Raw genomic sequence first — 16,544 nt, 5'->3', positions numbered from 1 at the left:
GCTTCACTTCAAATGAACTGATAGTCAGAGTTGGCAACTATTTTGCAGGCCTGAGGAAACTCATTTTCTAGAGGGTATGAAGGCACTGGAACATTGTTGGACCAAGTGCATTAATCTATAAGGAGACTACATTGAAAAATAAAAAAAGTTTCAGTGATATAAGTACTTTTTTCTTTTCCATTCCAAAAACTTTTCAAACCATCCTTGGCTGTTAATACAATAGAAGATCTTGAAGTTTCATTTACAGTAACCTAGTAATAAGATATCTAATACATAAGCGGGACCTGCTTCCATGATGGTAAGAACACCAGTGTACATGTTCTATGGCTGCAGACTAATCATTGTGTTTGTAATTGTTTGCATCAAGTTTGTTGTTATGATGAACAAGTGTAGCACAAAGTAAATATGTACGCTGTGGTCCAACGTTTTCTTTGCCTTCTCCGGTTTTATCTTGATAACTGAGCAAACACTGTAGATATGTCATCTGTTTATGTGAATTTGTCAATCTGATTGTTCCTGTTTCAGAAGTTGGCAAAGGAAAAGAAATTGAAATAGTCCACTGTGTATACTTTTCTAGAATAGAGTATACAGTAGCAAGTCACCACTATCAATGCAGTATCAGCTGAAGAGGTTCAGAAAAGTACTTTTGTCCTGTATTTTCTAATCCTGCACAAAAGTGAAATTTCTTATACAATGACCATTGAAAATTTGAGCTGAACATTTATGCTGGAGCCTCTAACGTAGGCACTAAGCATAGCCCCCCCCCCCCCCACCTCCCCCCAGCCAACATTTCTTTCATAACAGCTAGAAATAATCATATATACATTAAACAGTATTGTATGGAGTTTATAAAATGGGAATGTATAGAAATAGCTCTGTCCTCAAGCACCTATCAGAATAGAAACTTGATGGCTTGTAGGGTCAGACATTTTGCAGCTCTCTGGAAGATTTATTTAAGATATTATGCAAAATGTATGAAGCAGGTATGTATTTCTCTGGTAACAACAACAACAACAACTTAACATTCAGTTAGTTCTATCTGCCATTAGGACTGACTTGAGCACTCACGGAAACTTAAAGGGCCACTCCGAAGATTATAACAATGGGGAGGCCATTATTCAGTGGATTGAAACAAACCACTTACAACTGATTGACAATGTCAAACTCCCTGTGTCCTTTAAAAATCCGGGATGTTGAAGAGGTTACAACGTGGAGCATAAAAGATGTTGCACATCTATATCAAACAACCAAAACAGGAAAATTACTTTTCAAGTAATGTACATGTTCATCTGCAGATGTCAGATTTTGACACAGGTATAGCATTTAAAAAGCAAACCGGAAGGTGCTCTGGAGCATAATAGATAATATAGTACTGAAATAACACCAGCAACAAAGTTCTAAGACAGTCCATTCCAAGAGGCTGTAGGTGAAATTAGCTCAAGGGTTTATCATGAGAAATGGAACACAAGCTATAAAGATATGTATAACTATTTAAAGCCAACCCCTTTGTGCACACAGGTAGCACTAGCCAACTGTTAATCAACTCAGTACAGATTGCCAAAACAGCAAGTTGTATTAGAAAGGCAATGGAAGAACTGTAAATGGGAAGAGCAATTGAATCTTTAAGATGTCTCAACTGCAACACAACATACTCTACAGGGGGATGTTCCTACCACTGCCAGCCAAATAGCCAGGCTCTCCTGGAAAACAGCACACCTAGGCTGAAATCCTCCAAATTATACTTCAAAATATATAGGAACAAAGAAGAAGAAGAAGAAGAAGAAGAAGAAATACTAATACTAGGAACTCCTTCAGTACAGAAGAGGCAAACAGGGCACTTACCAAGAACAAAGTGAAGAAGGCTCAAAGATTTATATGATATTCTAGTAGAACAAATTAAGTGTTTTGGAGCTAAAATATAACAATGAGTGCTAGAACTCATTGTAAATTGCTTCATCTTCATCCAACACCTTAACATCTGGAAGCAGATTAGGGTAGCTACAATCTTAAAAAAGGAAAGCCAGTTAATGATCCTGGAAGCTCCCGACCCCCCCCCCCCCCCCTCACACCCCCCTCCCTCTGCTGCCTCTCATCTGTAAAATCTACGAGAGAATTCTCCAAGCACAAAAGTACCATGTAACCCCTGAAATTTTGATGAGATCCAACCAACCAACTAACATGAATATTCCTGCCCTGACTGCCCCAAGCCTCAAGAGCCCCTTGTTAGCAACTTTTAATCAAACTGATGGTACCTACCTCTGAACTAAACCAGTCTAACTGGTAAGCTCTTTTTATGATTTTCTTATTTGCCTTTTTTTGTGTTTGCTTTAAGCTTTTCGTGCAGAATAGTTGTATTCCCACAACTTCTACTGTTTTTAATTTGTAATAATCTGATACATTTGATTTCAGTGAAAGAAATTGTCAGAATTTTTGCCATTAGTACATTAATCAGGTTTTCTATATAGAAAATCTGAAAAACATTAATTGACATTTCCATTTTGGTTTCTGTTCCAGATTTACCACACTTCATTAAAAACAGATTTTCTTGTGGATTCCCTAAAGACTGGGAACTATTAAGAAGAAAGTGGATCATGTTTTTAAAAGCGGGTATGTTAAGCCTCTTTGTGAAGCAACTACTAACCTGTGCTTGAAAGAAACATGATGTCTTTTTGTACTTATTTGATGAAGAAAAGAGAGATGCCATCTCCAATAAAGACAGATAACATGTACAGACTTACCAAAGCAAAGAAACATGCTGCTTCTGTTTCTACCACATTATACAAATACCATGTGTGATGAAAAATGAAAAGGCTCTGACTGTGAGAGGAGGATTGGGGGGGGGGGGAGAGGGGGGGGAGGAGGAGACTTTGTTGTTTTATCTTCTTTTTTCTTTGGAAACTAATTGAATCTTGTAAGTAATATAGTCATTTATTCGAACTGGAATTTTATCCTGCATTAGTCTGTGTTTCTTTTTGTTTCTTTGTTGTGGTGTATCATTTGTGTTTATGCCTTGCATTATCATGGATGAGTCTGAATATGAAGGAAGATGGTGAAATCTTGTAATGGCACATTGCCTATTCCTCTCAAATAACAGTAAGGGGACTACTATATTTTGTGCTTTGGGGGTGGGTAGATGGAAGAGGCGGATATCAACATAAACTATATCAAAGGACCTCACAATGTTAATCTATTAATTGTAAAATGTAAATATGATTAAACAGTTCATTTATATATATATAAAATTAATGATTAATGAGGGACATCCAACCCAAGATACTTCAAACCTCATTGAAAGTAGTGTTCCATCACACACCCAACCTCCTCAGCATTATAGTCCATTTCTGTACCACTCTCAATCCCAATCACATCCCTGTGGGAGGCCCAGGTGCAAGAGCCACCCAGTCCCTCACCCAGCATTTTCTATTCCAGTCTTGTCACAGGCTTATCGTATACCTTCAGAGGCTGCCTAACTGTGACAGCAGCCACCGTCATATACCAGCTCTGCTGCAATTGTTGCAGAGCTTTTTATATTGTTGTATTAGCCAACCAGCTGTCTGCCAGGATGAACAGCAAAGTAGAGCACCCTGTGGCGCACCACACAGCTGAACATAACATGCTTAATTTTCATGGCTGCTTCACAACCCAAGCTATCTGGATCCTCCCCTGCACCACCAGCTTTTCTGAAGAGCACAGATGGGAGTATCCTTACAACACATTCTTTGCACCTGAAGTTATCCCGACCTCACCTTGTGGCAACATACTCTTCCCACACCCTCCATCTAACAGTCTTCACCTCCACTATTCTGTTACCTCATCCCTATTCTTGTCTCCCAACCTCTTTGTTTGGCACCCTCTGCCAACACACCCACCCATCTTTCCCATTCCCCACTTCTCTCCCTTTTTGCTCCATGTTTCCCCCCAATTCCCTTCCCCACAGCCTCCCAAAGCAACACTTGTTACCTGCCTAGTCCCCTGCATGGCCTGCCAGACAGGCTTATCTCTCCTCCAACATGTACACTGCTATCTCTGTCCCTTCCCTTTCCCCACCCCCTCCAGGCTGCTGTTTCCCTTCTATGTGACAGTTGCATGCCACAGATGGCAGTCAAGATGTAGGCACCAGGTGTGTGTGCTTGTGTGAACAACTTAACGTGTCATCTTTACAGTAAATAGCAATCTGTTTTTTCGTTATATTGTTGATATTCCAGCCTGGAGTTTTCACTGTTTAAAATTAATGCTTTAAATGTAACAGTATACTTGTACTATACTTTCACCCATACCCTTCATCTTTTTCTGATGAAGGTGGCGTCTAAAAACTTATGTGTAAGTGTCTTTTAATTGTACCTGTCTGCAACACAATGTTTTACCTTTACAGTAAGTAGCAATCTGTCTTTTCCTACATTGTTGATATTCTGACCTGGAGTTTCCTTGTTTGATATATTAAATTTAATTATGATTACTTTAATTAATTAATATATTTAAAGAATAATTATTTTAAATGATACATTTCTGATGGTTTGTGATTTCATCTGTCCTTCAGCAGCAATATTCTGTTGTCATGTCCTCACTTTATTCTTCCTGTTTGTTTCTCTTCTATGGGTCAGAGCACATGGCTCTGGCAGCTGTTTCAAATCCCGTATAGTTTGTCGTTGCTATATCTGTTGCCTGACATTTTTGTAGTGGTCTCTACAGTTATGAATGCTGTCTTGCCTCATGTTTGCAGTGATTTTCATAAAAAATTATTATTTTATTGGAAAACGGAAACCCAGCAAGAATCTTCTACCAGTGATGTTATGGGTGGAAACATCAAAACTACAACTTTTCATGACACTTTCTCAATTTATGAAGAGAAAGGCATGATCACAAACAATCTTCCTGCCTATGTGACTCCTGTAGAAATAGCTAGGGGTCAAGCAATTGCAGAGCAGGTTACTGAAATTATGAATGATAATTTCATAGTAAATAATAGTAAATAATGGAGATATGACATTATGCACTGAACCTAACAAACAAGATCTTTATGAAGAGGTATGTGGTTGGTCTCTCTCTCTCTCTCTCTCTCTCTCTCTCTCTCTCTCTCTCTCTCTCTCTGATTTGATTCCCACTGTTAATTTTTTCCCTCTCCTTGCATTGCTATTGCCTATTGTTGTAATGTTCTCTTCATCAGCTGTTCATAACAGCCCACTGAACCCTGAAACCCTTTGTATGTTTTGAAGCTGTTCAATGCAACTATGTTATTTTTAATAACAGGAACTTACATTTTGGAAGAGCATCAGCAAAATCAATCACTTTCTTCATATCAATCAAGGACATGACAGTATGAGAGAAATATCCTTTGGAATGCTCAAAAAAATGTCAAATATTACGAGTGTTGTACTCACAAATATCTAGAGTGTTTTATGGCCTACTCAGGTGTGATATTTTAGGCACCAGAAAGGGACATCCACATGCTTCTACTCACAAAATTTGAACCAAATCAGTGAACCCTATCCTGCACCTTTTCCTTTGCAAGATTGAATACAAGACACGAGATTCCCTCTGTTGATCAGGAACTGTTCAGTCACTTCTCCTCACCTTGTATGCCAAATATTATTGCTGAAGTTCTTCCACAATCAACATTCACATTTCATGTATGAGAACGGTCTGCTGCACTAAGGGTAAGTTAGCAAAGATACAGAACAAACCTTTTAAAAGTGATCTGTATCAGAGTTAACACAAACATCTTGTTCTCTTTGTCTGCAGGATTGTAGTGCCACATCCATTGAAACTTTGCAGACTTGTTCATAACTAAAAAAAATATACACAAGATAGTACAGAATCACTGTTAATGTGTAGTCCATGCAGAGTTCAATAACTAATGAAAAAACTTAATACAGTAAGTTTAGAAGTAGGCCTACAAAACATGTAATAGAAAATGGTGCAAGTTGACAGCTGAGCCATAGAACAGTTTAGTTTTCCTATTCAGATCACTTCTTGACTACAGCTGGATGGAGAGCTGAAGACAAACATAAAGGACTGAGTATGGTCCCTGTTTTGTTCCTAAATACATTAAAAATTCTGACTTGTTTGAAATTAAAGTTTACAATCAGTGTTTGTTACCAGTTTTGTTCTAAAGCAGTGGCATGTGGCCATTAAATTAAAAAACCATTCAAACACTCGAGGGTTGTCCATCGAGCAATAAGGAGATGCACATTGGGAATTACTAGAAGATAAGAGGAAACATACCAGTGGCTCAGGGAACAGACTTCAGTGGAAGATTAATTTGATAATGCTAACAAAAATGAAATTGAGGTGGACAGGACTTGTAGCCACACAATTTGATTGCAGATGGACCGAGCAAGCTACTTGCCGGACTCCGCTAGATTAAGAACAGAGATGCTGTACTTGTAGATAGTGGATAGGTAACATTAAAAGACTTGAAACAATACAATGGAAGCATATGACTGAAGTGGTGGTGTGTTAAGTCCTAAATATCTTAGGATTTTTCATTGAACTAATATTTAGAATTTTATTTTTGAATTCATTTTCTCTCTTGACTCTTGTTTGGGTTGTGTTTAGGTTTTATTGTCAACAAGGCTTCGGTTTGGTTTAAATCTAGTGATTTTGTGACAGTTGACCAAACATCAATAGTGAAACACATTGGGTCTGTGCCACATCTCACTACTTTGTCACCTCTCGGCACAGTGTTTGGCAGATAAATCACTAAAATGATTTATAACACTCTCCAATACTGGAAAATAGTGGAATAATGGAAGGAGTAAAGAAACTAGGCTGCTGAGGTACGAATATGAAGCTGTCTAGGACAGTGTAGCTGTGCTTGTATACGTGTTGCTTTGGGTTGCTTGAACATACTGTATCTGGTGTTGGCTTTGACTTGTGATGTAATGATGTTATGACATGCAATGTCATACAGAGAGAGAACAGAACATTGGATATATTTATTTAGGAATTAGTTCAGTTTTATTTTTTGTAATTTAATTTAGTAATTACACACATCAAAAAAAGTTTTGCATCAGTTTGGTTCCAAGAGTTCTGGAACCTGTACAGGAAATTGGAATAGAGATCAACATAAACATTATTTCCATCTTTTTTATAGCTTATGAAATCCGCACATTGCTTTTGTACCACAATACAGCGAGATCTTCAGAGGTGGTGGTCCAGATTGCTATACGCACCGGTACCTCTAATACCCAGTAGCACATCCTCTTGCATTGGTGCATGCCTGCTTTCATCGTGTCATACTATGCACAAGTTCATCAAGGCACTGTTGGTCCAGATTGACCCACTCCTCAACAGTGACTCAGCGCAGATCCCTCAGAGTAGTTGGTGGTTCACGTTGTCCTTAAACAGCCCTTTCCATTCTATCCCAGGCATGTTCGATAGAGTTCATGTCTGGAGAACATGCTGGCCATTCCAGTTGAGTGATGTCGTTATCCTGAAGGATGTCATTCACAAGATGTGCACGATGGGGGCATGATTTGTTGTCCAGGAAGACGAATGCCTTACCAATATGCTTGCACTATCTGTCGGAGGATGCCATTCACATATCGTACAGCCATTACAGCACCTTCCATGACGACCAGCAGCATTCATCGGCCCCACATAATGCCACCCAAACTCAGCAGGGAATCTCCACCTTGCTGGACAGTGTGTCTAAGGTGTTCAGCCTGACTGGTTTGCTTCCAAACAAGTCTCCGGTGATTGACTGGTTGAAGGCATATGCAACACTCGTTGGTGAAGATAAGGTGATGCCAATCCTGAGCGGGCCATTCGATATGTTGTTGGGCCCATCTGTAGTGTTCTGCATGGTGTCGTGGTTGCAAAGATGGACCTTGCCATGGATGTCGGGAGTGAATGCTGCACATCACGCAGCCTATTGCACAGAGTTTGAGTCGTAACATGACGTCATGTGGCTGCATGAAAATCATTATTCAACATGGTGGCATTGCTGTCAGGGTTCCTCAGAGCCATAATGCATTGGTAGCAGTCATCCACCGCAGCAGTAGCCCTTGGGCAGCCTGAGCGAGGAATGTCGTCCACAGTTCCTGTCTCTCTGTATCTCCTCCATGTACGAACAACATCGCTTTGGTTCACTCCGAGACCCCTGGACACTCCCTTTTTGAGAGCCCTTCCTGGCACAAAGTAACAATGCAGAGACAATCAAACTGTAGTATTGACTGTCTAGGCATGGTTGAACTACAGACAGCACAAGCCATGTACCTCCTTTGTGGTGGAATGTCTGGAATTGATCAGCTGCCGGGCCTCCTCCGTCTAATAGGCGCTGCTCATGCATGGTTGTTTACATCTTTGAGTGGGTTTAGTGACATCTCTGAACAGTCAAAGGGACTGTGTCTGTGATATAATATCCACAGTCAATGTTAATGTTCAGGAATTTGAGAAACTGGGATGATGAGTGTATTTTAACTTATTGAATTTTATCCAAGTGTTAGCTCCAGAACTATTTATGATGACCACACAGATAATAATCCCGTAGTGGTCCACATTTTCTTTTACCTCTTTGCTCGAATTGGTTTTATTATCTTTGTGTTAGATACAAAAGAAACAACTGATCAGTTTGCCACATAAATCTGTAATATTCCGTGTGATGCAAGCGTGTAGTGTTGTTCACATGAACAAATGGTTGTTGAAAGAAAATTATTTAATGCCCTCAACTTATTACTTAACCAGTCACACACACACACACACACACACACACACACACACACACACACACAAAGAATAAATTACAATTCATGAAGCCAAGTGATCAGTTACGTGCACTGAGATGTGCTACTCCATTTTTAATGATATTGCATTATCCCTTCAAACATTTATGAAATCATTCGTCCCTCCCCCCCCCCCCCCCCCCCAACAAACATTCTAATGTCCAGTAAATGATAACACCTGAATTATATTGCACATAGGACCTGGAGATGATAGTGCTGGCCAGGATCGACTAGGAAAACTCTGCTGCAAGATATGACATACTTTATTTAACCATGAGCTGCAATGTCAAAGTGCTGTGATGCTCCCAGATTTACCCTCTTCAGGTGTGTGGTCTACTGGCATTGCCATTGATGTCGGAGGGTTGCGGGGGCAAGATGGCTGTTTGATATCCTTGTCTCATGTTGTTGACACTGTTTACCTCACTTGGCAGTGCATGGCTAAGTTAGCATTATGTGACCCTTAGTGAGCAGTGGCAGTGATGGATAAACCACTGAATTCTCATAGGCAGTCACTGCTTCTGGTTTAGAAACTCACTCTGGTGTGTAATGGTCGCTGTCGTACCTCCATGGTTGCAAACTGCTGCCCTCCAAGGCAGAAGTCTGGTGATGCATCGGAGCTCAGAGCCTAGGGGTGGCTCATCTGTTGTGTCATTCCGAGTCTACAGGTGCAGACATAAAACCATGAGTTGGTCTGGTGGAGGCGGCTGCCCAGATTGGTATCGGCTGCTGGCTGGCCTGTAATATGATGGAGAATTGCACACAGCTGATGTCGCGGAAAGTGCTGCCAGACTGTGCATAATTGAGTTAGAAACAGAGAGTATTTATGGCGATTAATAACACTCTCGTTGTGCCGTTGCCTTGTTCCCAGGCACATACATATCAACATCTCAGTGTCTCAGTGCTGTGGGAATATTCTGCAGGCTGGTTTGTAGTTGTGTGGCCTTTCACCACAGTGTACAGACAGACTCACTTGTGGAATTACATGTCACCCCTTCTGTGCTCGACTGCTTGCCTTGCGTATGGCTGCAATGGAGCTGCTTTTAATTCAGTGACACACAAAATTTACTGAAGGCATTATAGTATGGTTGTGTCATGTACTGATACTTATAATTATACATAATATAAATGGATGGATAAAAAATCTTGTCACTGAGCGGCGGCAGGGGAACACACGTAAGAAAGGTATTACATAGGCCAGCTTTAGGCAGAGGGCTGAAGGAAAAAGAACTGGTGAGGATTACAAAAAGCGCCAGAGCTCAGAAAAATCAGCCAGAACCCCAGGTCAGGGGAGACTTACTGGCTGGGATGAGAAGAAAGACTACAATATATTTTCAAAAATGATTATATTCATTATTATAGTTTTACATGATATTTTGTTGTATGTATGAGTCTCTACTTGTCAGTGTTTCAATAATTGAGTTGTCTCATTCATTGCCCCACAGTCACTTCAGAGTCCTTTACTCAGCTGTCCAAAGATCAATTATGAGAAAGGATGGTAATTCTTTCAATTCTTGTTCCTTAATGTTTCAGGATGATTGTTAGACAGGCATACAAAATTGTGGATAAATATTGCTGATGAAATTATGTAGAATTATGGAACACTATAGGGACTGACAACTTAAACAATTTGGTCCCATAAGATAGAAATGGAACACTATTTAAATGCTTCCCCATATGCAGAGATCAGACAAAGATTAATGAAAGTACGTTTGGAGCACAGCATGTATGATGGAAAATCAGAAAAAAATTATTACAGCCTGTAAATTTTGGTGTTCCAAGGGAGTTTATTGAAAATCAGGAGACTGATTGAATAACGGACTAAGTCAGCAAGAAATATGACAAGTAAAGAACTTTATAACTAGAAAAGAGAAAATGGTTGGGTACATATTACTACATACCTTGTTTATGAAACTTGTTGTTGAAGGGATTGTGTAAATAAAGAGTTGTAGGATGGAAGATTAGGGTCACAGAAACAGCACAATAACCAAAATACACTGTGGTGACAAAAGACTTAGGAGACCTTCTAATGTTGTGTCAGACCTCCTTTTTCCTTGCGTAATGCAGTAGCTCAATGTGACACGGACTCAAGAAGTCATTGGAAGTCCCCTGTAGAAATGTTGAAGTATGCTGCTGCTTTAGCCATCCGTAATTGTGAAAATGTGGCCGGTGCTGGGTTTTGTGCACGAACTGACCTCTCCATTATGTCCCATAAATGTTCAATGGGATTCGTGTTGGGTACTCTGTGTGGCCAGATTGTTTACTCGAATTGTACAGAATGATTGTGGCCCATTGAGATAGTGAATTGCCATCCATAAAAATTTCATTGTTGTTTGGGAACACGAAGCCCATTAATGGCTGCAAATGTTCTCCAAGTAGCCGAACATAACCGTTTCCAGCCAATGATCGATTCAGTTGGGCCGGAGGCCCCAGTACGTTCCATGTAAACACAGCCCACATCATTATGGAGCCACTACCAGCTTGCACAGTGCCTCGTTGATGACTCAGGTCCACGATTTCATGGGGTCTGCACCACACTCAAATCCTGCCATCAGTTTGTACCAACTGAAATTGGGCATCGTCTGATTACGCCACAGTTTTCCAGTCATTTAGGGTCCAACCAGTGTCTTCACAAGCTCCATTTTGTGATGTTAGCAAAGCCACTCGTGTTGGTCATCTGATGTGAGAGCTCATTAATGCCAAATTTGGTACACCGTCCTAATGTGTATGTTTATCATACATCCCACATTCATCTCTGTGGTAATTTCTCGCAGTGTCACTTTTCTGTTGGCACTGACAGCTCTGTGCAAACATCACTGCTCTCAATTGTTAAGTGAAGGCAGTTGGCCAGTGTATTGTGCTTGGTGAGAGGTAATGCCTGAAATTCTGTATTCTCAGATGTCAGAAAATTGAATTATGTAATTATTACCAAAATGGAGTATCCCGTGTGTCTAGCTCCAACTACCACTCCACATCTAAAGTCTGTTAATTCATCTTCTGTAGCCCTGATCTCATTGGACACCTTTTGACATAAATCATCTGAGTTCAAGTGGCAGCTTCACCAGTGCACTGTCCTTTTATGCCTGTTGTACACAACACTACTGCCATCTGTATTTGTGCATAATGCTATCCCATTACTTTTGTCACTTCAGTGTAAAGGCCCTTTGTTCAAAATCACATACTTGTGAAATCAAAATCTGCCACTCAGTAACATTTGATACTATGTTACTTGTAAAATGCTCAGATCATTGTTGACATGCTTTGACATGCAGTACTTTTGGTAGTTGAGAAGCTGCCACTGAAGCATGTACCACCCTTTGACAGCACGCTTAATGTGGTCAGTCAGTGTAATTTAAGGAAACCGCAGTCTAAAACATACCAGTCTGTTTATGGGTCATTAAAGGAAGCCTTACTAGCCACCCAAAGATCCTATGCCCTTGCCATGTTTGTGTTTGTTGATGATATCATTATGATCTGATCTGTATCTGGGCCAAGACACTATATCCTCATTCTTCCACAGCATCCAGACTGTCTCTCCTCTTCCGTTCACATGGTCCTCTTTAACTTGGCGTGCCACCGTACTGGACAGTAATCTCCATCTCTCTGATGGCTCTGTGAGAACCTCTGTCATTGAGACTACAAACCATCAACAGTACTTTATTCTGTTAGCAGCCATCCCCTCCAATAGACCATGACCACATGTTGATGTCATACCTGGAGTGACAGGCAATGCGCACCTATGGTATGCTGGCAGAACCTTCACAGTCACTCCATTGCAAACCTAGTCTACAAGTATATCTCCTGTTGCATATCCACATATGGCCCTAATCCATGAACCAGTCAACTGAACCAGTTGCTGTGGAATGCTCTCATTGTTACTCTGGACTAAAACAACTTAACCACATTTTTAGCTCAGCGTCTACCTTCGTTTAATAGTGCCCTAAAATGATGAATATCATTGCCACAGATTCTGCTTAATGTCCCACTGCAGTAGACAGCAATGATGCCCCTTCAAGTTACATATCTTTTAATCGTGCCTGTCTGCAACTTAACATGTCATTTTTACGATACATAGCAATCTATCTTTTCCTATATGTTCAGTCTATGGAGAGGCACTAGTGTCATATCTCAGTGACGAACTGGAAACTTTCAGCACAGGACAGGGAGATGTAGAGGAATTATGGCTCAAGTTTAAAAGAATAGTTGACTATACACTGGAAAGTTAAATACCCAGTGTAACAGTTCATGATGTGAGAGATCCTCTATGGTATACAATCACTGTAAAGAATCTTCTAACGAAACAGACTACTGGATAATGTGTGTAAAAGAAACTATAGGGCTGCAGATAGAGATGCTAAATGAAATGTGTCTGGCAGTTAAGTGAGCAACATTCATAGGTAAGGGCTTTTAGTAGCATGAAAGTTAGCATCCAGCCACTCGCGGGCTAGACGAGAACTGAAATTGAGAGTAGTAATGCAAAAGCAAAAATTCTTAACTCTGTTTTCAAATGTTCCTTTACATAAGCAAACACAGGAGTATTGTACCAGTTAAATTTTTATACCACTGAAGAGATGAGTGAAATAGTATTAGTTTCAGTGACGTTGAGAAACATCTGAAATCATTAAATTTGAACAAAGCTCCAGGGCTCAATGGAGTACCTGTCAGATTCTGCCCAATTTTCATCTGAGTTAGTCCCTCTGTTACTACAACCTATAGTAGTTCTCTCAGACAAAAAACCATACCCAGTAGCTGGAAGAAAGCATAGGTTACACTTGTCTATAAGAAGGTTAGCAGAAGTGATCCACAAAATTACTGTCCAGTATCCTGAACATTGATTTGGAGCAGAAACTTACAACATATTCTGAATCCAAGTATGGTGTATCGGGCAAAATATGTGACTGGATTGAAGATTTCTTAGTAAGAAGGATGCAGCATGTTATCTTGGATAGAGAACTATTGACAAATATAGAACTGAAGTAACTTTGGATGTACCCCAGGGAAGTGTGTTGGGTCTCTTGCTGTCCATGTTGCATATTTATGACCTTGCAAACAATATTAATAGTAACCTCAACTTTTTTCAATGATGCAGTTATCTACAATGAAATACAGTTTGAAGGAAACTGCAAAAATATTCAGAGTGGTGCAAAGATTGACAACTTTCTTCAAATGGTCGGAAATGTAAAATTGTTCACTTAACAAAATAAAAAATAAAAAATTAACATGGTGTCAGATGAACATAATATCAGTGAACCATAGTTGAAATTTGTAAACTCACAAAAATACCCGAGTGTAACACTTGGTAGGACATGAAAGGGAAAAAAACGTAAGGTCGATCGTAGGTAAAGCAGGTAGCTAACTTCAGTTTTTTGGTAGAATAGTAGGGAAATGCAATTAGTTTACAAAGGAAACAGATTAAAAATCAATCGTGTGACCCGTCTTAGAATATTACTTGTGTGGGACCCTTACCGATTAGGACTAGTAGGGGATATTGAATGCATACAGACGGGCAGCTTGAATGGTCACAGGCTTGTTTTATGAATGGTCACAGGTTTGTTTAATCCACAGAAGAGAGTCATGGATTTTGAAAGAAGTGAACTGGCAGCCTCAGAGTCCTGAGAAAGTCTCCTAACAAAGTTTCAAGAATTGCTATCAATTTTGACTCTTTCAAATATACTGCAAACTCCTACAGATTGCTTCCATAGGTTTTGTGATGACAAGATTAAATTTATTGCAGCACACACAGAGGCTTGTGAACAATCATTCTTCCTGTGCTCCATGTGGGAATGGAATAGGAAAAAGCTTAAATAGTACAGTGCTCTTCACAGTGGTCCACAGAGTGTAGCTGTAGAATATCCCACCCCAACAGTCATATCCTACCCTATCAGAGACAGGGTCATCTGTGAAAGCAGTCATATTGTATACCAACTCAGCTGTGACTTTGGTGCAGACTTTTATGTAAACTTGACACTTGAGTAATAACCAATCTAAAACTACAACAAAGAGCAAAATTGACTATCCAGTTGCAGAACATGTTGCTGAGCGCAACAGGCTTGACTTCTTGGTTATTGCACAACCTGTGGCGTCTGCTCATGGGTGGGTCTTCTGTTTCTGCATACCTATCTCTTTCCATTGTTGCCTTTTCCTCCCACTGCCTTTCACCCTCACTGCTCCTCTCACCCTCTCCATCCAACAGAACTACTCACACCATTGGGCTGCTGCCCTAGGGCTATGTAATCAATTGGGTCAATGTAACTGTGCATGTTTGAGTCAATGGGTCTATGTTTTTCATCAGCTTAGAAGGAGAACATTGAAAGCTAAGAAGAACATTGTCCAAAAACACAACAAAATTTCCAGTCTTGTTCTATGTGCATGTTGTCTATTCAGTACCCTACATTTATGGTTAGTGGTTATCTTTATGTAGATTCTGAGAAAGCTTGCTTTCTTTTTCTGCCAGATTTTGTCTTAGTTCGTTTTAAACTCATTTAACTGACTTAGTTACCAGTTAAGAGTTTTAGTTTCACAGATTTGCTTGTTTATCATTTAATTCTTGTACATACATATTTATATCACATTGTAAATGATATGATAATTCCAATAATTAATTATTTTATTTCTTTTTGACTGTTTTACATTCATGCCTTAAGTTGACCACTTCATTATAATCACTTCAGTTTTAATCTTTTTTTTTTTTTTTTTTGTTTTCTGTCTGTTAATCAGGAGAACCACAAGATTTTCAGTGGAAGGGAAATGACAATGCAGCTATTTTAGACAGCTGTTCCTCATTAGAAAAGCCCCCTGGACAATCATTGCAAGAAAGTAGTTGTGAGGAATTCAGAAACAAAACTCAAAAGAGGAATTTTGCATTTTCACCCTTACCTGCAGATACAGTTCATGGACTTGATTCTAATAATGCTATAGATGAAAAATGTGATACTAACAGTACTGGAAATCAGCGACGTTTAGAAGAAGAAAGAACTAATTGTGTAATCCCCAAAAGAAATAAACCAGAATGTAGCAACACAGTTACAACTACAAAGAATCATTTTCTGGCAACTGAAAGAAGTTTCGATGTTATTAGTGATAGTGAAGACTCAAGTGATGAAGATAATGGCATTGTTGACTTGGACACAAATTGTCAAGAGGCAAAAATCAATGATAATCAGTATGGAAATAAGAAGCAATTGGTTGTCATGAGAAGAACTAATACACCTCAGACATTGGTGGTAAGTTTAATCGGTGGTGGTGGTGGTGGAGGAGGAGGAGGAGGAGGAGGAGGAGGAGGAGGAGGAGCATTGATATTGATATTACATCGGAAAAATTTGATTTTTTAGCATATAATCTTCTTAAAATATTAACCTGGTTTTCCAAATGATTCTGCACACACATTTCAGGTTAATCTTCTCATCTCTGGGATATCTTGAGTTTAATGTACGTCATTTAGTAGTTCACTAAAATACCTTCGTTTCTTCAGCATATATTTCACAGTGCCATGTAAAAGCAACTATGCAGCTATTCTCACTGTTTGGCATACTCTCCCAGAAGATTGTCCATATGATGATCCCTCAGATCTTGTTTTTACTTCTTTGCCATGATCATGACTCGCAAAATAAGTCCATTGTCTAGTAAGCAGTTTCTTGATAATTTCAGCGGGATGGAGAAAAATTGTGTCACAAAATTTTAACCCTAGATAGCTGATGCCAATAGGAACCAAAATTACTAATGTTGTGTAGGTCGACAATGCGCCCTTTTTAAACTATGGAAACTTATCACCACGTGCTCCAATTGGCTGTGGGATTGCCCTGTTGCTGTTCATCGGTTGACAGG

At 39.6% G+C, this 16,544-nt stretch overlaps 1 protein-coding gene across 1 annotated transcript; it reads left to right on the top strand.

The window, feature by feature from the left end:
• Nucleotides 1-970: 970 nt before the first annotated feature.
• Nucleotides 971-16,051, top strand: LOC126427182 (collagen alpha-1(XVII) chain-like). Its single transcript, XM_050089406.1, has 3 exons — nt 971-983; nt 2,515-2,607; nt 15,438-16,051. The coding sequence occupies exons 1-3, from the start codon at nt 971-973 to the stop codon at nt 16,049-16,051; spliced, it is 720 nt and encodes a 239-aa protein (XP_049945363.1).
• The last annotated feature ends 493 nt before the right edge of the window (nt 16,052-16,544 follow it).

Source organism: Schistocerca serialis, chromosome 11 (assembly GCF_023864345.2).
Source record: "Schistocerca serialis cubense isolate TAMUIC-IGC-003099 chromosome 11, iqSchSeri2.2, whole genome shotgun sequence".
NCBI lineage: Eukaryota > Metazoa > Arthropoda > Insecta > Orthoptera > Acrididae > Schistocerca > Schistocerca serialis.
Note: the sequence above shows the minus strand (reverse complement) of the source record. Positions and strands in the feature narration are given on the sequence as shown.